Genomic DNA, 20,070 nt, shown 5'->3' on the forward strand with positions numbered 1-20,070 from the left:
GCCTCCCCACAAGTGGACCTGTCATCTTCCCCCAAAGCATTTTTTCTTGCTGTGCTCCAGATAGCAGGCTCAGGTTGGGGAAGAAGTGGTTCACTTGAGCTGCAAGGGACGGAACAGAAGCGTCTGGTCTGGCCATTGCAAGTCTTTGCAAGGGCATCATGGAAGAGGTGCTGCTGCTGGCATCCTCCTCCCTCCTCTGCCCTTTCAGAAACTGGTCAGATCAGGAGTTTTCCATCCAACTCTTGCAAAGCCTCTGGCAGAAGTGTGGTGGGGTTGCTGGCAACCCTCCCTCCTTGCAAAGCCATCTAAAAAAAGTGACATGGGGTGTGTGTGTGTGAGAGAGAGCAATTCTCCTTCCTCTCAAGGTGCCCTTGGAGAGCCTTCCAGGGCTTGGTTCAGGAGGTTCCCTTCCAGCATCTGCAAGGCCGTTTAGGGACCAACTGCTCCTACCTTGCATGGCACCCCAGCTGGCCCCTGGTGCTCTGCTGCTTCCCTCCTTCGCACTGTCCATCTGTCCATTCTTCCTTCTCCCTCCCTTCTCTTCTGGCATGCTGCAAATGGTCAATCCCAGCCCTGCTCCCAGCTCTGGCTCTGGCAGGGAGTCCCACTCGGCAACATTTAAGGGAGGAGGAAAGAGGAAGGGAGGGATGGGAAGGAGGTTCTAGAACATGGGAGGAGGGGGAGGGGGAGGAGAGGCTGCTTGCCAGCAGCTTCTTCTCGTTGCCACATCCCCCAGCAAGCCTTGCAAAGTGACCAGAGTGACCAGAAGAGGCTGCCAGCAAGCAGCCTCCTCCCCTCAACCTGCACCCTGTTTATGTGTTTCAGGGGGCAAAGGAAGGGGCGCAGTTCTAGGCAAGGCAGCAATTTGAAGATCCTCTCTGGTGCCCAAATGTGTTGGGCTGCTCCTGCGGAAGACCCACAGTGCTCGATGGGTCTTACTCCCAGGTACGTGTGCAGAGGGTTGCAGACTTAGAAAGGGTAGGCGCATACTGATGCTTACAATGGGAATGTTTGTTTGTTTGTTACATTTAAATCCTGTTCTTCCTCCAAAGAGCTCACAGTGGTGTACATGGTTATTTTTATCCTCACAACAACCCTGTGAGGTAGGTTAGGCTGAGAGATACATGACTGGCCCACAGTTACCCAGGAGCTGGTGCAGATCGGAGAAGAGAGCCTTTTGCTGCAATGTATTCTGGGCATTGAAAGTGGCTGTCCTGAGACTCAATGACTGTAACCCAGCCCAAGATCAGGAGGACTGGCTGGCTAGTTTGTGAACAGTGCTCCAATGGTCAGCCTTTCAGTGCCCTCTTATGCAGGACTCGGCCCCAAAGACTCCAGATCTCCCTCGGAAGTTGGGTGTGGGTACATTGCCAAGGCCATGATGTGCCATCATGACCTTCTGTGGTTCCTGGGCTTTCTAGGGGAGAATGCTGGCTGGACCGAACTGGCAGCCGGAAAGAGTTACAGGCTTACAGCATTTCCAGCACTGATGCTGCCACAGAGTGGTGCAGCATAAAGTAATTGTTTTTAGAAAAGGAAAAAGGAGAATTTGCAAGCACCATATAAGGCCGTACACATGCTCATGAGAAGGGCAGGCAGTGGGGAAGGCAGGGATGAATCTACCTTCTCCCCAGACCATCCATGATCTCTTCGGTGCTCCGGTGCACGCCTACACAATCCACGCCACACTGAGCAGGACTGATCACTGGAGGCCAGGAGAACAAGACTCTACCTTCAGTAATCCCAAAATGCACCATGTGAGCAGCATGGTGCATTGGGAGATTCCTCCCTGCTTGCAGCCCAAGTGCATACACAATCCCATCCTCTAACCCCAGTTAAGGGCCGGGGTTAAAAGTCAGGCTAGTGGAGGCAGATTGAGAGAGACCCCAGTGCTCTGCAGCAGCAGCGCAACTCAAATTAGTGCTTTTATGCAGAACCTTTCACCAGCTGGCGCATTCAGCTTCCCTTACAATCACCACAGAAACATTTTTTTTAAAAAAAATCACAGGGTGGACATGATGGGGATGTTGGGAAGATCCAGAAGAATTCTGCAATTCTGAAAAATCTTCCAGAAACTTGGAGTTCTTTTCTCAGAGTGCAAATTAACCTGGCAGGAAGGAAGTTCTAAATGAATGATTCCTGAAAACTAGGATCTCATTGGTTCATACAATATTTGGGATGGTCCATGAGTCTTCAGCTCATATGTATTCAGGGAACTCATTGTAGGGGCGTACACGGAACTGTTCTGGGCAGTTCGGTTAGAATTTGACCTGAATTAGAACTAAACTGCTAGTCCACGAATGGGTACATTAGAACCGACTGGCGGTTTGGTGATTACACTCAAACTGGTTTGGCCTGGTTCAGGATGCTTGTAAAGGGGAACCCTCACCGGATTCCCCCTTACAAGCATTGCAAACTGGGTCGAACTGGGCCAAAGTGTTTTGATCCAAACTGGGCCATGTTCAAACCGGGTTGGATTTGAACCAGTTCTGCACACCTCTACCAGTACTGCACAACCAGTTCTGCACACCCCTAAATTCTAAAAAAGAAATTTTCTCTTGTGCTGCTAAACCAAAAGGAGATAGTAGCCCCAGCTCAAAGGGTGCGGATCCAGTTCTCACCTGCTTTGCAGAGGATATTTGCAAACAGATGGGAAGCTCCATCCAATGCCATAGTCATTCCAGGTGACATGTCCTGAAACAGGTAGAGTGAAACCATAAGTCCAAGAGGAGCAATCAGAAAGAGAGAAACGGAAACATGGTTGGAGGCACAAGCCAGTAGCACAACCTTTTTTTTTAACCTGTCCCAGGTCTAGCAACTCAAGTATCAGAGTACTCAGAGCTGATGTCAGAGAAGCCCGGGTGTTTGGACAACCTGAGTACTGGCTGAGGGCACAAAAGAACTAAAGGCCCATAGCCAGTCCCCGAGGCGCTGGTGGAAAAGATGGTGGTCACTACTGCAGCCACCAAAACACGATCTAAACTGCTGACTTTACTGCCCAATTTCTGCCAAAAACTTATTTGGGATTGATCTTCACTGGAGAAAGGTAAAGTTGGCCAACTGATAACCCTTATGGCGGCTTACCTCTAGTGCAGCTGCCCAAGAGTACTCCAAGCCACTTGGAGCAACTGAGAGAACTCTTGCTGGAAAACATAATCTCTGCCTTTAGCTATAACGCAGTAGCTCTGCCCTACCCTTGCAGCCAGTGCAACAATTCCATCAACCAATGTACTGAGAGAAGATTCAATGCCAGGTTCTTCCAAGGTTCCAAGCACTCCACGTGGAGGAATGGGACTTTGACATAGGAAAGTTCCATAGGACTTCCATAGGGAAATTTTGTTAGGAAAGTATAAGAGAGGAATCAGATAATTATTTATTTAAAATATTTATACCCCACCCATCCAGCACGCTACTGCTCAGGGCAGCTCACAACATTAATAAAAAGATTTATAAAGTTAAGTTAAAAGGACAGGCTAAACCCACATTTAAAATTACAAATTTCAAAAGTTTTGAATTAAAAGTTATTAATAGAAAGATAAAAATGGAAAACTAAAAACTAAAACAAATCTAGCAGATATAAGCAGCAGACAAAACATTAACAAGCCCCTTTAAAAAGAAGTGTGTTTAATTAAAAAAAAATACTGAGGGAGGGAGCATGGTGAAGCTCTTCGGGGAGGGCATTCCAAAGCCAAGAGGCCACAATCAAAAAGGTGGCATCACAGCCCACGTCCATGGATGACCTCTCTCAGAGGTTTCATATAGATGTTAAAGAGCATATGGGAAAGAATAGATCCCTGTGCCACCCCAAAGGACAGAGCAGGCATCCCCCAGCACCACCTTCTGAGTATGACCCTCTAGGCAGGAGAGGAGCCACCATATAACCGTGGCTCCAAGTCCCAACCCAGAGAAACGAACCAGATAGATGGTCAAGGGTATCAAAAGCCACTGAGAGGTCCAGGAGCATCAATAGAGTCACACTCCCTCTGTTATCTACAGGCGTAGGTCATTCAGCAGGTTGACCAAGGCAGTTCCTGTCCCGTATCCAGGCTGGAAGTCAGACTGGAAAGGATCTAAGTGATCAGATTCATCCAGGACTGCTTGGAGCAGAGACGGCACCACGCTCTCCAACACCTTGCCCAAGAAGGGGAAGTTAGACACTGGTTGGGGGTTATTTAAATCATCTGGGTCAACTGAGGACCCAGATCTCTTCCCACTCTCTCATCTTCTTCCTGTAGTTGCATTGCCAAATTACTTGCACTCAGCATGAAGACCAGTTGCTGGTTCTATCATATACACAGTTTCATTCTCACTTAAGTGAACATACTCCATCCTGAAAAGCCATGCAGGTCTATTCTAATACTCTGGAGGAAAGAAATTGTAAATAGATATATGGTAGTTCCTCACCATATTGCAAAATCCAGGATCCTAGGTAGTTTTCTCCCGGCAACCCATCCGGTTGCCCAGGAGGAAATGTCCGATAATTGAATTCAGAACCATCTGTCCACACAAATCTTCCCTCCTAAGAAAAGAGTCAAAAAGTTAGTTACCAAACCTGGTTTGAAAAAGCCTCCATGAATCCAGGCAGGGAAGCTTTACAAATGACTAACATACACGGGTGTCCAGAGGAGGAGCAGGGGTGGGGGGCAGTTGCCCCCTCTCTCCCTGGATTGAGCCACTATTAACATTGAATTTAACCTGTTGTGTTTTGATTTCTATTTGCATACTTTGTGTGTGTATACATTTCCCCTCTCCCTTGAAAAAGGCTTGCTAAAAAGCCCATGCTAACATGACGAGGTGTTAGCAGTAAAGTTCGTAAAAAGATTTAAGGGCTACATGAACTTGCAATGCTGTCTCATTAAAACATTTTTCATAGCTACATTTTTAAAATTTATTTGACATTTCTATCCCGCTCTTCCTCCAAGGAGCCCAGAGTGCTGTACATGGTTATGTTTATCCTCACAGCAACCCTGTAAAGTAGGTTAGGCTGAGAGTTATGTGACTGACCCAGAGTCACCCAGTGAGTTTCATGGCTGAATGAGGATTTGTACTCAAGATTCCCCAGACCTAGTCCAACACTCTAACCAGTGCACCACACGGACTTTTTTTCAACATGTCAGCATTATGACACATTCAAACTGTCTTTCCATCTAAATTGTTTGTTACTATTTATTCTTAGACATAACTATGATTACTGTAAGTTACAGTAATCATAGTTATGTCTATGAATAAATCTACAGAAGTATCTTATACTTATGGGAGGAGAGCTGGTCTTGTGGTAGCAAGCATGTCTCATCCCATTTGCCAATCAGGGTCCACCCTGGTTGCATATGAATGGGAGACTACAAACATGAGCACTGTAAGATACCCCCTCAGGGGATGGAGCCGCTGTGGGAAGAGTATCTAGGTTTCAAGTGCCCTCCCTGGCAACTCCAAGATAGGGCTGAGAGAGACTTCTGCCTGCAGCCTTGGAGAAGCCGCTGCCAGTCTGTAAAGACAGTACTGAGCTAGATGATGGACCAATGGTCTGACTTGGTATAAGGCAGCTTCCTATGTCCCTAAGCTTTCCTGATATTTCATTCAAACATACCATGCAATTTAGGATTGAGTGGCAGCTCAAGATCTCTGTGCACTGGAGGCAAGGCACCAAAGGCAGCTCCCCCCATCCTCGTGCGCAGCGCATCCTCAGCTGTAGGACAAGCCTTTGGCCAAGCTCTGCACCCGACTCTCTGTGAGGACACTACTCTTGCTCTTCTCTCCTAACACTGGGGGAAATGTGGGCCAGTGAGATTTATTTGTCAGTACCCTTGAAGGCAATCAGGCTGTCTTGGTTAAAACGTACGGGTCACATTTACTGTTACATATACATTTTAGAATTTATCTTAAATTAAGACTGAACAGAAGGGTCAAGCTTTGTGTTCCTGTCTTGTACGATTCCTGAGGTGCAGGGCAAGTGAAAGAAAGGACAAGTTGCCAGTTGTGTGCATTAGATCCCTTGTGGGTCCTTAAGGTAAAAGGTAAAGGGTTCCCTTGAGTCTATTTCGACTACTGGCGGCCACAGAGCCCTATGGTTTTCTTTGGTAAAATACAGGAAGGGTTTACCATTGCCTCCTCCCGCATAGTGTGTCATGATGAGAAGATGAGCATCTTCCTATATTGCTGCTACCTGATATAGTACCAGCGGGGATTCGAACTGGCAACCTTCTGCTTGTTAGTCTAGCATTTCCCCATTGCGCTATGGGTCCTTACCAGACTCCTTATTAACATTAAGCTCTATGGTGGTAGTTCTGAATGGTGAAAGTACATACAGTACCTTGAAAGTGTCATGAGCACCGATCCAGTAAGCCTGTCCCTTGGTGTAATCCAATGGCTTGCCCATCAGGTTAAATACAAAGTCATTTTCCTCTGCACTGTGAATGGAGGCTAGGTGGGCATTCCTGCCATGACTCTGGCAAGCAATCTGAGGAGAAGTCACAGAGAAATTCACTACCTATTTATCCCTCCATCAAGAAAAACCAGTAAATGTGTAGATAGATAGACAGACAGATAGATAGATAGATGTTCTGCTGTTTGCCAAAAAGCCAAGAAGTTCTGCTAAGAACTAATCTGCCTAATTTCCTTTCACTATAATTTTAATTGGTAAGTACCATAGATACAAATTAGCCCACTTCTGCCTCAAATGTTCATGCATCCGCCATATTTAATTGGGGTGGATGACATCATCACAAACTATGCCGTGGAGATGTCCCTATGTGTAACTACAATGGTACCAAATTTGGTTCAAATCTGGGAGAGGTTCACAAGTTAGTCTACTCGCACCTCAAATGGCCATGCATCCTCCATCTTGAGCTGGGGTGGATGGCATACTCATAAACTACACCATTGAGGTGTCCCTATGTGTCACTACAACTGTACTAAATTTGGTCCAAATTGGTTCCCACTGCTGCCTCAAATGTTCACACGTCTGCCACCTTGAATTGGGGTTGATTATGTCATCACAAACTATGCCATTATGTGTCCCTACAACAGTACCAAATTTGATTCAAATCGGGGAGACTGTTCACAAGTTAGTCCACTTGCACCTCAGACAGTCATGCATCCTCCATCTTGAACTGGGGTGGATGACATAATCACAAACTACACCATTGAAGTGTCCCAATGTTTCGATACAATGGTAACAAATGTGGTTCAAATCGGTCCAGGCTTTGCAAAGTTCACACACACACACACACACACACACACACACACACACACACACCTGGGTCATCTCATAAGCTTACATTCTTTAATGGAAATTCAAGATGGCAAGTAGGTTAAAAAAAGATTAATTAAAGCTAGAATGTTTCATTGACTGGATTCATGCATTAAAAAGATGTGACTGGTTACCAAGATGCTGCTCCAATTTATTCGGCAGTAGCTTTTTTCAGAACATGTATTATTTTAAATACAAATGCTTGGGGTGGGGAGATGGTGGGACCCATCTTAAAAGTTGGAAAGCAGTATATAAATATTCATAGTAGATGGGGCCTGTCTAAGACTCAGAAAGGCCCGGGGCAGAATGTTCAACTGAGCCCACCACCCGTACCTTCTTCTTACTACATCCTATGTCAATGCATTTTTTTTCTCAGTTTGGGGTGGGGGGAGCTAGAAACAGGGGCACCATTGGGAACAGACCTGGGAGAGCAGTTCCATGTGCCTACTCTCCTAGAGGGCCCCATGGTGTTTCACAAGGGGAAAAGGGGCCCTTTTTATATTTCCAGAATGGCTTTTCCTAGTGGTCTGAAATTTGGCACCGAGGTAGCCCCCCCCATCACTGGACCATCATTTCACCCCCATGTGAAGGAGGAGAGCTGGTCTTGTGGTAGCAAGCATGACTTGTCCCCTTAGCTAAGCAGGGTTAGGGTTAGCATATGAATGGGAGACTGTATGAGCACTGTAAGATAGTCCCCTTAGGGGATGGAGTTGCTCTGGGAAGAGCATCTACTGTAGGTTCCAAGTTCCCTTCCTGGCACCTCCAAGACAGGACTGAGAGAGATTCCTGCCTGCAGCCTTGGAGAAGCTGCTGTCAGTCTGTGTAGACAATACTGAGCTAGATGGACCAATGGTCTCACTCAGTTTATGGCAGCTTCCTATGTTCCTATGTCCCTATTCTGCCCTTTGCTTTCATAAAAAAAGTGCAACATGCCCTCCCTTTTTGCCCAAGCCTTTACATTTCCAGAATGGCTGAGCTTTGAGTTGTGAAATTGGGCACACATGTAGCCCAAGATGGCAGGCTTGTATGAATTTTTATTTCCAGGAAATTGGTCAATCCTGTGATTTTTAATGAATTTTCCCCCACTGCAGTAAAACTGCCAGTAAGAGTACTTCACACCTAGTGTAAGTGGAACTAACTAATCTGAATAAACAAACATTATTATTTTTTACAAATGCCCTCTGCTCAATTTGGTTTGTGATCCCAAAGGTCAGCATGAGAACTGTGAAGCAAGGGGCATGTATTGTGGTTTTAAATTATTTCCCTTACAAATGCACTATATTGGACCAAAACCCAACTACGTTGGTTTTTTGCTTGAACTATGGAACAAAGGACATGTGTTATATCCCAGTTAGTTTCTGAATGGGCAAGGAGCTGTGTGAATCCACTGGGGCTTGTGTAGTCCCCCAACCAATGCACTCTTACCCAGTCCTGAGGGTTTACAGTATGTATGGAGAGGATGCTTATATTGCAGGTGTGGAAGCCTGTAAGCTCATTAGGACCAGGGTCCAGTATTACTTAGCTGCACCTCTGTCTAGATATGGAGACAATCTTTTCAAAAACCATCTATATTGATATCAAAATCAATACAATAGTATGTTAAGGTTTTATTATTGAAATGCAAACATGTGCTATTTTACTTGCAAAGTTTAAGGATCCTGCGAATGGGGTTCTCTCTTGTATGTTTCATAAACTAATCTAAACAAATACAAAGTTTAGACATAACAGCAATGCATTCTTTACTTGTTTACCATCATGCCAGATGCGGACAGAAATTAATTTGCATTGAACCTAAATTCTGTTATCCTCCCCCATCTCTCTTTTTAATGTGCTGTCTGAGGAAGAGCTCTGTAAAACTTTATGACATAATGGCATCACTACTCCATAGAAGAGGGGGGATTTTCCCCCTCATTATCCTCATTGCTTAATAGCTTTTGAACACCAAGTCCATGATATTTTGAAAGAAAGAAAAAAGTTTGCAGAACTGCCTATCAAGAAATTAAGTGTTCCATGGGCTTCACTCACTGATTGACTTTGGCCTCACCGCTTGACTGGCTGATATGCAACTCCCAGACCAAACCATGAAAGATAGAATGCCTATTTTCACAGGTAGATTCCAGATCTCTCCCAGAAAAATTTAAAAGAAACACACCAGTTTGGGGATTTCCCCATGCTCAAAACAAAGTAGTTCTTCTGGTCAGCAACTAGCAATGAGTGAAGGAAGAGTGCATGGTTCTTTTGTGGTACAGGAGGCAAACCACGCGAGTCCAGTTTATGAGTACAACGTATAAAAAACCCAAGGAAGTATGCTTCACAACTATTGCTTTTACTCATATGTCAATCTAAACAATCACTTGATTAATCAAATAAACCTCACATGGTGAATTGACTAGGATTTCTTGAACTGGGCAAGACTCTTAAGGAATATTTATTGCCACACTGCTGTCTGTGCTACCAGAAGACATTCCCGCACTCTTTTCCTGTTCCTGGAAACCATTTTGATATCACTTGAGTCACTTACCTCAGCATCGTTCCAGTTCCTTCGATCCACCTCGATTTTATAGCAGGCATTCTGAAACTGGATCCAGCCCACTGCACAAGAGCCAGTGGGCCAAGGGGAAGTGTGACTGGTATCTGTTACAAAGAGAAGGGAGCAAAATGCAGTCAAAAGGTTAGATAGAGTGCTTTAGTCACCATGCACCATTTAAAGCCAGTTCATCATTGACATCCACATCACCCTCTTTCCTCAGTTTCCAGGGAGGTACAAGTATTATTGTGGTGGCAATGAATCTAAGGAGACACATACTGACTAGAAAAAATTCATGGAATCACTGATTAATATGTTTACAGTGCCTCCCCGGTGGGGCGGGACTTCTCACTCTCTTTTTTCATTGTAAACATGAGCGCCGCTCAGGCTAATAACACCAAAATATGACACTCTCCGCAAGATAAGCTGCTGTTCCTGTTCCTGGATACTGCGAAGTATGCCACATTTAGAAAAGCAAAACATTTTGCTTTCAAACACGAATGGTGCATGCAAAGGCTAAAGGAAGTGCTGTGGACCAGTATGATCAAAATATTGCTGCTTGTTATGTGATGGATATTGTGTAATGGCAAGTTCTATATTGCAATAAATGAAATACTGACTGACATCTCATTTCAAGTTTGTCTCTCATTGCTGTTAGCAGACAGCCTCTTCCCCCACCCACCACCACCTCTTTCCCTCAACCACCACCTGCAGAAGAGTGATGGAAACAGAGGAAAGACTGGCACTTGGTTTCAACAGGAAATTGGCCTCTGACTGGTTCAAGCAGCAGTGTCGGGCAAAGACGGAAATGATGCAAAAGCTGCTTTGCAGAAGGGGAGTCCCCTACTGAGTTCAGTGAATTGAGCCAGTTCCTGGCATAGTAAAAGGATTGAGGCTGGAGTGCTTTTAAATGGTCAGAACCCACAGAACGCAATCAAAATCAGGTCCCAGGTCAATTATATAGGTTTTGGCATAATACAGCCCTTTCATTCTGCTGCACTTCCTCTGAATAGCCAGTGCCACACCCACACCCTCCTCAAGCCTGATCCTTTTGTTTCTTGTAAAGTCTCTCCACCTTTGGGATTTTGCAGAGGACAAAACCTTATTAAAAGTATATAGCAGGTTCCGGAGAATATCCCTTCTGCTGCTGCTACTACTATGGAAGTCTGGTGGCGCAAACTGCCTACTACTGCCCCAGAACCTACCCAGCCAAGTACCCACTATATTTATTTATTTATTTATTTGATTTCTATACCGCCCTTCCAAAAATGGCTCAGGGTGGTTTACACAGAGAAATAATAAACAAATAAGATGGCTCCTTGTCCCCAAAGGGCTCACATTCTAAAAAGAAATATAAGATAGACACCAGCAACAGTCACTGGAGGTACTGTGCTGGGGGTGGATAGGGCCAGTTACTCTCCCCCTGCTAAATAAAGAGAATCACCACATTAAAAAGTGCCTCTTTGCCAAGTTAGCAGGGGTATATACTCAACCAGTCAATTTACTGATAAATGCTTCAGTTCTTATTTTCCCTAGACATGATTGAATCAGTCTGAACTCACCTAAGATGAAAAAAATCAGAAGGAAGGTACAGAAAGATGATCCAGAATCCATCTCTGCTAGAAGCAGCAGTGGCTTGGAAGTCAGGAAGCAATGTCAAGATACTGTTCTTGCTAGCTGGGATTGCTGCTGTGCTGACTATTGAGAGAAAAATTAGTGTTTTTATAGGCTAACCAGCTGCCTTTGAAGCAGAATAATAACACTAAAATTAACAAGGAAGAAGCAGTTATGCAAAGCAGTTACGTTAAGCAATGGAATTCTTAACTTTGACTCATTTTATTATTCCTTATACAAATTTACATAGAGACACCCTTCCCAACAGAGTCAACAATTTTGAGTATGTATACAGTCTTAAAAACAAATACATTTAAGCTTTCATGGTCTATAAATCATTTCATTGAAAACTTGGTTAACAAGTTTTGCAAATTCCTGTTTACAGAGCAAAGGAATGCCTTTTAAAATGCTCTTATATGTCGCAGGGGAGAGCAACTGGCCCTATCCAATCCCAGCATCATCACAGCACCTCTCCAGTGGCTGTTGCTGGTGTATACTGTTATGAGACAGCCTGTTCAGGGGCTGCAGACAGCACTCCTCGGTGTGATTTAGAACTGCAGTCTTGTAGTCTCCATCTTGGCTATGAGCTCACGGGACCGTGAACTCTGCATATGCTCATATTTTGGCAAACTTTCAAGTTGGCTGCTTAGTACAAGCAACATGGGGCAACAGCTACCCCAGGTCAAGTATGACAGGCAACTGCAAGGTAACTCCCCATGGTTCCTCTCTATGCCCAGTACAGAAAGGGAAGCTGGCTGAGCAGATGAGAGTTAACTATTTCTCAAAGGAATTGTGAAAAACTCCCTTTGATGGCACAAAGGATTAGTTTCAATAATCATCTCCACAGGACCTTACTGTAGATAAGGCTGAAAAAACACTCCCATCCCACTATTGCAATGCTAATGGTTGGCAGGGACCCAAGGAAAGGGTCCTTAGTCTTAAAAGAATTCCTTCTTCCACGCCTAGAAGGTCTTCCTGACACACAAGATACGTTTTCAGCAATAAAGTGAAGTGGATTGAACAACTTGTATGGACTACAGTGAATGGGCCTATTCACCCCAGGCCCATTCACCCTAGTCCATACAAGTTGTTCAAACCACTTCACTTTATCATTCATCAAGATCACACCCACTGTGAATCGAATCAAGCAACATGTATGCTAACACAGTATCTAACATAGAAACTTTGAATTTCAGAAGTGGAAACTTCTCTAAAATGGGGAGTTGGTGAAAAGAAAACTGAAAGGAAAAATCAGGAGAGACACTTCACTCCAGAATGCATGGAGTTTTTTTAAAAACCACAACCATAGAAGATGCCCAGTTAAAATGAATATCAAAAAGGAGGAAAGGGACCACCAAGTCCAGGAGGATGGCTAACAAGCATGGCTAACAAGTAAAGTCAAGGAAGTTATAAAGGGAAGGAAGACTTCCTTCAGAAAATGGAAGGGCTGCCCAAATGAAGAAAAAAGAAAGGAACACAAACTCTGGAAAAAGAAATGCAAGGAGACAATAAAGGTAAAGTGTGCAGTCCAATGGATTTCGACTCCTGGAACCCACAGAGCCCTGTGGTTTTCTTTGGTAAAATACAGGCGGGGTTTACCATTGCCTCTTCCTGTGCAGTGTGAGATGATGCCTTGCAGCATCTTCCTATATTGCTGCTGCCCATTACCGTACCAGTGGAGATTTGAACCAGCAACCTTCTGCTTGTTAGTCAAGCATTTCCCCACTGTGCCACTTCAGGAGACAAATAGACAATAAGGGAGGTGAAAAGAGAGTTTGAGGAACATTTAGCTAAAAGCATCAAGGAGAATAACAAAAACTTTAATTATATAAAAAGCAGGAAACATGCCAGGGAGGCAGTTGGATCATTAGATGATGAGGGAGTGAAAGGAATTATTAAGGAGAATATGGAGATTGCAGAGAAGCTAAACATGTTCTTTGTATCGTTCTTCATGGCAGAGCATACTGAGCATATACTTGTGCCTAAACTGAACTTCTCAAGGACAGAGGCTAAAGAACTGAGTCAGACTGAGGTGACAAGATGTTCTAAACTGTCTGGGGAAATTAAAAATTAACAAATAGCCACCCGAGTCCTTAAAGTTCTCAGATGTGAAAGTTCCTCATCAAATTCTCTTGAGAAAACTTTTCAAGACAGGGGACAGGTTCGTGTATGAATTGGTAACTGGTTGAAGGAGAGGAAACAGACAGTAGGAATAAATGGACAGTTCTCTAAATGAAGGGAAGTAAGAAGTTTGGTTCCCCAGGGATCAGTTTTGGGATGGTGCTTTTTAACTGATCTAGAAGTTGGGGTAAGCCGCAAGGTGACCAAATTTGCAGATGACACCAAACTCTTTAGGGTAGTGCAATCCAAAAGAGATTGCAAAGAGCTCCAAAAAGATCTCTTCAAACTGGGGGAGTGGGTGACAAGATGGCAAATGGGGTTCAATTTTAACAAGTGTAAAGTGGCCAATATTTGCGGCGAAGGGACCAAGTTCACATATGCGGTTTGAGCTGTCAGTAACTGACCAGGAGAGGGATCTTGGGGTCATGGTGGTCAGCTTGTTGAACGTGTGTGTGCAGCAGCTGTGAAAAAGGCCAATTCTATGCTAGGGATCATTAGGAAGGTTGTTATGATTAGTCAGGAACAGCTTTTCCTTTCCCCCTAAAGAGTGAACCGGAAGGGAACCCTGACCTATCTGTCTGTGAGTGATCTCTAGGTCACTCAGTCACTCAGCACACTGTGACCAGAGGGCCTGGCAGCAGAAAGTGAAGGGGTCCTTTTTTCTAATTCAATTGGTAGCCAGGCTGGCAGGGGAAGCAACAGGTTGGCTGGCCAAGCCATGGCAGCAACCAGGAACTCTGCAAGGGCCTGACGTCTCTACCATGGTTTTGGTGAGTTCAGGGAAGAAGCCAGGGCTTGGCTTTGGAGAAGGGTTTAGCCAGGGAACCGTGTGTTAGGTAGCTGGCATCAGATTTCTTTATTTTCGTGCTTTGCAGATCCTTACAACTGGGGGTGATTTTTCAATTATCTTTGCAAGTGGGTAACCAAGATTTTAAAGTGTACCACTCCAACTATAAACTGGAGTGCTCTTTTTGAATTATTCCTTCTGAAAGTACTGAGTGTTTCTTTTTTTTTAATCTGTAACTGATAATGCTTGAGCCAAAGCAGTCTGTAGTCTTTTGAATAAAGTTTTCTCATTTTATGTTGTGTAAGTTCACCTGCCTCTGAGCAGATTTTTAATTCAGGAAAAGGGGTTTTTACTCTGGTGCAGACATACTTCAAGGTTAATTGTTCAGCAATCTACCAAGTTTTCTCACCACGTGTAGGCTGCATGTGGGAGGTTTCTGTATTTTTCCATTTGGGTAAATGAGGAGGAGAGTTCCCTGGACATTCACCAAAATCAGGGGAGGGGGGCAAACTCTGTGGATAGAGAGAAATCTTTCTCTCTCTCCCGCATGACACTAAAACCAGGGGTCATCCCATGAAACTGATTGCCAATACATTTAGGGCCAACAAAAGGAAATACTTTTTCACACAACCACAACCACAACAAATATTGATATACCACTTCTCAACAAACATTTCGAAAGAGGTTTACATAGAGAATTGATTAAATAATTAATAAAATGGATCCCTGTCCCCAAAGGGCTCACAGTCTAAAGAAAAACATAAGATAGACACCAGCAACAGTACTTGGAGGTACTGTGCTAGGGGTGGATTAATAAAGAGAATCATCACATTTAAAAGGTGCCTCTTTGCCCAGTTATCAGGGGTCAACAATGCATAGGCAACGTATGGAATTCTCTGTCATAAGATGTGGTGATAGCCAACAACCTGGACGGCTTTAAGAGGAGTTTAGATAAATTCATGGAGGACAGGTCCATCAATGGCTATTAGTCTGAGGGCTGCAGGCCACCTCCAGCATCAGAGGCAAGATGCCTCAAAATACCAGTTGCAGGGCAGTAGGAGAGAAGGCATGCCCTCAGCTCTTGCCCGTGGGCTTCCCAGAGGCATCTGGTGGGCCACTGTGTGAAACAGGATGCTGGACTAGATAGGCCTTGTGCCTGATGCAGCAGGGCTGTTCTTATGTTCTTCTTCTTGGGTTAACTACGGATGTCAGCCTTTGGAGCAAGAAGATATGGCCCATGTAGGCCTCAAAGGCATGTTATTGCCTACTTCAACCCCAAGCTCCATCAGATGATCTGCTTTGGGTGGGCGGGTGCAGCAAGGAAGAAGACCCTGGTGTGGGTTTGCTTCTGCAGCCACCAGGCAGTGGGTAGGGCATGTAGAGCAAGGGTTAGATTTGGGAGCTCCCAATCTGGCCTGTATAAGCCTTTGGAAAGACACTATGCAGGGCAGGAAGGTTCCTTCCTTGTGCAATGCCCTTCCAGAGCCTTGCAGGGGCCAGAAAGGGAGTTCTAGATCCAAACTTGCAAACCTCAGAAACTTGTAGTACTTCAATAATAAGGAACTGCCTCAAGACCTCTTGCTTTGCTGCTTTCTCACCAAACTGGTTTTGCTCTGCTATTTGGGGACTGAACTGCCATTCTTCCCCTACAAAGCGTTATGAGGCTCAGAAGCCAGTAAGTAAAAGAGAAAAGCCTAGAGAGTTAAATAGAAAGCAAAGCGAAGAGAAAAGCTTTGAAAATGGAGACAGCACAAGGATTGCAGATGATTGAAAAGTTTCAAGGTTCTGAGTACGAGCTCTGGTCTTTCAAGATGGAGATGCTCCTCAAGAGTCATGGACTTGGCAGTGTTCTGCACGTGCAGCATCTTGCAGATGCAGAAAAGGAGCAGAAAGAATGGGACAGAGCAGATGAAAAGGCATCAGGAATGATTTGCTTGGTGGTGAGTGATCCAATCTTAGTGCATCTAAGAGAGAAAGAAAATGCAAATAATATGTGGGAAATTCTGAAGGGATTATATAAAAAGAGGTCTGTAGTTTCCAAAGTGCGTCTAGTAAGAAAACTGAGCAATAAGGGAAGGAGAAAGTCTGGCCAAACACATAAATGAAATTTTAAAAATATCTAGGAAGCTGCAATCTCAAGAACTAAAAATGCCAGATGCAGTTTTGATAGGATTGCTGTTGAATAGTTTGCCACATTACTCTGATAGTGTGGCTAGTGCCTTGGAAGTCAAGGAGGATGCAGACTTACAATTTGTGATTAACCGTCTAGAGGACTTTTATTTGTGCAGAAGGGATGATAGGCAACCAAAGGAAAGTGAAGAAAATGCATTTAGAACTAGGGATGTGGACAGAACTGGGTGGGGGAAATTCAAAGGTGGAGGGGTTGACTTTAAGGGTTGGGGAGGGTGCACTTACCCCTCCTTCAACATTTCCCACACCGGCGCTCCATTAGCAAAGGGTCCGTTGGGGTGGCAGCGTACCTCCCTGCCACCCCATTGCCTCATCGGACCCTACGTCAGCGGAAGTACACAATGTGCCTGCATGTGCGCACACACGCCACGCTTGTGAGCACACACATGTGTTGACGCACACAGGCACATCAGGTACTTCTGCTTATGTAGGGTTCAACGAGGCAACTGGGCAGCAGGGAGGTACGCTGCCACCCCGACAGACCTTTTGCTAATGGAGCGCCAGTGGGGGGGAAATGTAGGGAGGGGCAAGTGCACCCTCCCCTGCCCTTAAAGTCAACCCCCCCGCCTTCGAACCAGTGGAACTGGCAATCGTTTGAACCGGTTTGGAGGCCCATAAAGGGCCTTTGAACCAGTTCCATGCACATCCCTCTTTTAGAACCTTGCAAAGAAATAAGAAATGCTTTATTGCTGGAAGCCCCAAACATTTGCAGAATAAGTGTCCCAAGAATAAAGTTTGCAGACAAAAGGCAAGCAAAACAAAGTTGCAAAGAGAGTGAGTCATCTGGGAACACAGACTACAGAATTTACAAGCAATCAGGGACTAAAGCTAATAAGCAAAGGACATACCTTGCAAGAATAGATAAATTTGTGGAAACTAAGCCTGAGAAATGCAGCAGTGGCATCTGAATTGACTCAGGTGATAAAAGCAGCCTGATTAGAGAAAAGGAGAGATTTATAAACTTAGATACAAATTGTAAAATCTCTATATACTTGGCAGATGGAAAACTGATGTATACAGAAGGGAAAGGATCTGCACAGTTGCTCTGCAAACTGGAGAAAGGAGAAGCCATTGGATTAGCAATTGAAGAAGCTCTGTATGTGCCTACTTTAGAAACAAGTCTGATGTCTGTAAAATATGCTACAGAAAGGGGCTACAAAGTAAAATTTAAAGCAAGGCACTGTTCCATTACTCATAAACAGGAATTGCTTATGAAAGCAGGTTTACAAGAGAATAGATTGTCTGAAGTAGAATGTGTGACTGAAAAGGCCAAAATGTGAAGGAATGCACACACAAAGGATGTCTGAATTTGTGGCTCAGAAGGCTAGGCCATAGAGATGCCAAAACGATATGTCAGGCTGAAAAGTTCGATTTGGGAAAGGATCTAAAAATAGCCCGCTGCAGCACTGAATCAAAGACTGCATACTGTATAAAAGCAAAGGCAACATGGCCTGCTTTTCTTCCACGCAAAGAAAGAGAAACACAGCATCCTTTGGATTTGATTCATAGTGATGTTTGTGGACCTATGCAAGTAAATACATCAGGGGGGAATATATGTTCTTACTTTCATTGATGACTATTCTAGATACACATATACAGTGATGGGGACAAGTACTAGAAAGACTAAAAGAATATGTTGCAAGAGTGAGCAATAAGTTTGGGAGAAAGCCACAGATCCTCTGTACTGACAATAGTGGCAAATACACTGGGAATGATATCATAAGATTCCTAAAGGAGGAGCGCATTGATCACCAAAAGACGGATCCTTATACTCTGGAGCGAAAATGGTGTGGCAGAAGGAAAGAACTGTTCTCTTATGGAAATGATGAGATGCATGCTTGTAGATGCTGGTTTGGCTACTAAATTGTGGGGAGATGCAGTGATGACTGCTACTTGCCTGCAAAACAGATTGCCAACAAAAGCCACAAGAACACCACGTGAACTATGGCATGGCAACAAGCCCACTTTGAGTCATAGAACAGAGTTTGGATCTAAAGCATACACCTATATAAAGAGTGTCATCAAGTCAATTTCGACTCCTGGTGCCCACAGAGCACTGTGGTTTACTTTGGTAGAATACAAGAGGAGTTTACCATTGCCTCCTCCCACACAGTATGAGATGATGCCTTTCAGCATCTTCCTATATTGCTGCTGCCCAATATAGTAGCAGTGGGGATTCGAACAGGCAACCTTCTGCTTGTTAGTCAAGCATTTCCCTGCTGCACCTATATACCAAAAACCAAAAGAACCAAACGCAACTGTAGATCTGAGGAAGGAATACTTGTTGGCTATTCCATAGGATGTAAAGGATGTCGGATTTTAGATCTTGCCCCAGAAACAATTAAAATATGCAATGTAGCATACTCAGTGAAAATGAAGTGAACTGCCAAACCTAGACACCAATTTTCAGTTGGAGAAAGAATCAAGGCAATCTGACCAAAAGGAAGGATCCACTATAAGTTTTACACCTGGCAGCAATTCAGCAGAAAAGGATGCTGATGATGAACAAAGGATGTGGAGTTCAACACATCAAAATAAAGGAGTTCCATCTAAGAAACTTTCCTACATTGCAAAGGAAGAAAGGTTTCAAGAACCAAGCACATGGAAAGAAATTGATAACTTACCTGCAACTGATGCACAAAACTGGAAGGAAGCTGTGAAAGAAGAAATGGAATCATTGGACAAAAATAACACATGGACACTCACAGAACTACCTGAGGGAAGAAAGATTGTGGGGTGCAAGTGGATTTTAAAAACTGAGCAAAATGCAGAAGGTGATGTCCAGTGTTACAAAACTAGACTGGTGGCAAAGGGATTCATGCAAATATATGGGGAAGATTATGATGAGACATTTGCTCCTGTTGTAAAATACACCTCAGTAAGGATACTCCTAAACATTGCAGCAGCAAAGAAAATGCAAGTGGCTCACATAGACATGAAAACTGCATTTCTTTCTGAAGACGTCAAAGAAGATATTTATATGGAGCAGCCTCCAGGATTTGTAGAACTTGGTAAAGAAAAACTTGTATGTAAGCTGCAGAAAAGTATTTATGGACTAAAGCAGGCTGCAAGAGCCTGGAATGTAAAATAAAACCAATTGATAATCAATGAGAGATTTACCCAAGGAAAGGCTGGCCCTTGTCTGTACTCAAGGTTCAAAGACAACAGATGGACCTATAAACGTACTTTCGTTGATGATCTGATAATTTATTATGAAAATAGAGAGGACAGCCTTGAAATAATAAAGCATCTGAATAGTGAGATAAAAGAGCTTGGGCCTGTTTCACACTATCTTGGGATACACGTAGAGAGAGAAGAGGATGGAAGCTAATTGCTTAACCAAAAACAGAAAATAAATGATTTGCTAGAGTATTTGGGGCTTACAGAGGCCAAAGAAATGAGTACACCTATGGAAACAGGCTACCTAAAGCAGGAGGAGGAGAGTGAACTTCTGCCAGACAACAGTGAGTACAGAACAGCGACTGGAAAACTTGTATATGTTGCATCTGTGGGAATCTTGAGTAGGAAAGTAAGCACACCCAGCAAAGATGGCTGGTCTGTAATAAAGAGACTGAGCAGGTA

The 20,070-nt window shown here is 44.1% G+C and overlaps 1 protein-coding gene across 1 annotated transcript in view; it reads right to left on the reverse strand.

The window, feature by feature from the left end:
• The window catches only part of LOC128325663 (C-type lectin LmsL-like), a 31,628-nt gene that overhangs the window by 1,931 nt on the left and 9,627 nt on the right, over positions 1 to 20,070 (reverse strand). The window contains exons 2-5 of the mRNA XM_053251337.1: positions 9,771 to 9,883; positions 6,311 to 6,457; positions 4,405 to 4,519; positions 2,622 to 2,694 (exon numbers count right to left, since the gene is read on the reverse strand). Coding sequence (XP_053107312.1) covers positions 2,622 to 2,694; positions 4,405 to 4,519; positions 6,311 to 6,457; positions 9,771 to 9,883 — 448 coding nt within the window. The remainder of the gene's footprint in view (positions 1 to 2,621; positions 2,695 to 4,404; positions 4,520 to 6,310; positions 6,458 to 9,770; positions 9,884 to 20,070) is intronic.

This window comes from Hemicordylus capensis, chromosome 1 (assembly GCF_027244095.1).
Source record: "Hemicordylus capensis ecotype Gifberg chromosome 1, rHemCap1.1.pri, whole genome shotgun sequence".
In the NCBI taxonomy this organism is placed as follows: domain Eukaryota; kingdom Metazoa; phylum Chordata; class Lepidosauria; order Squamata; family Cordylidae; genus Hemicordylus; species Hemicordylus capensis.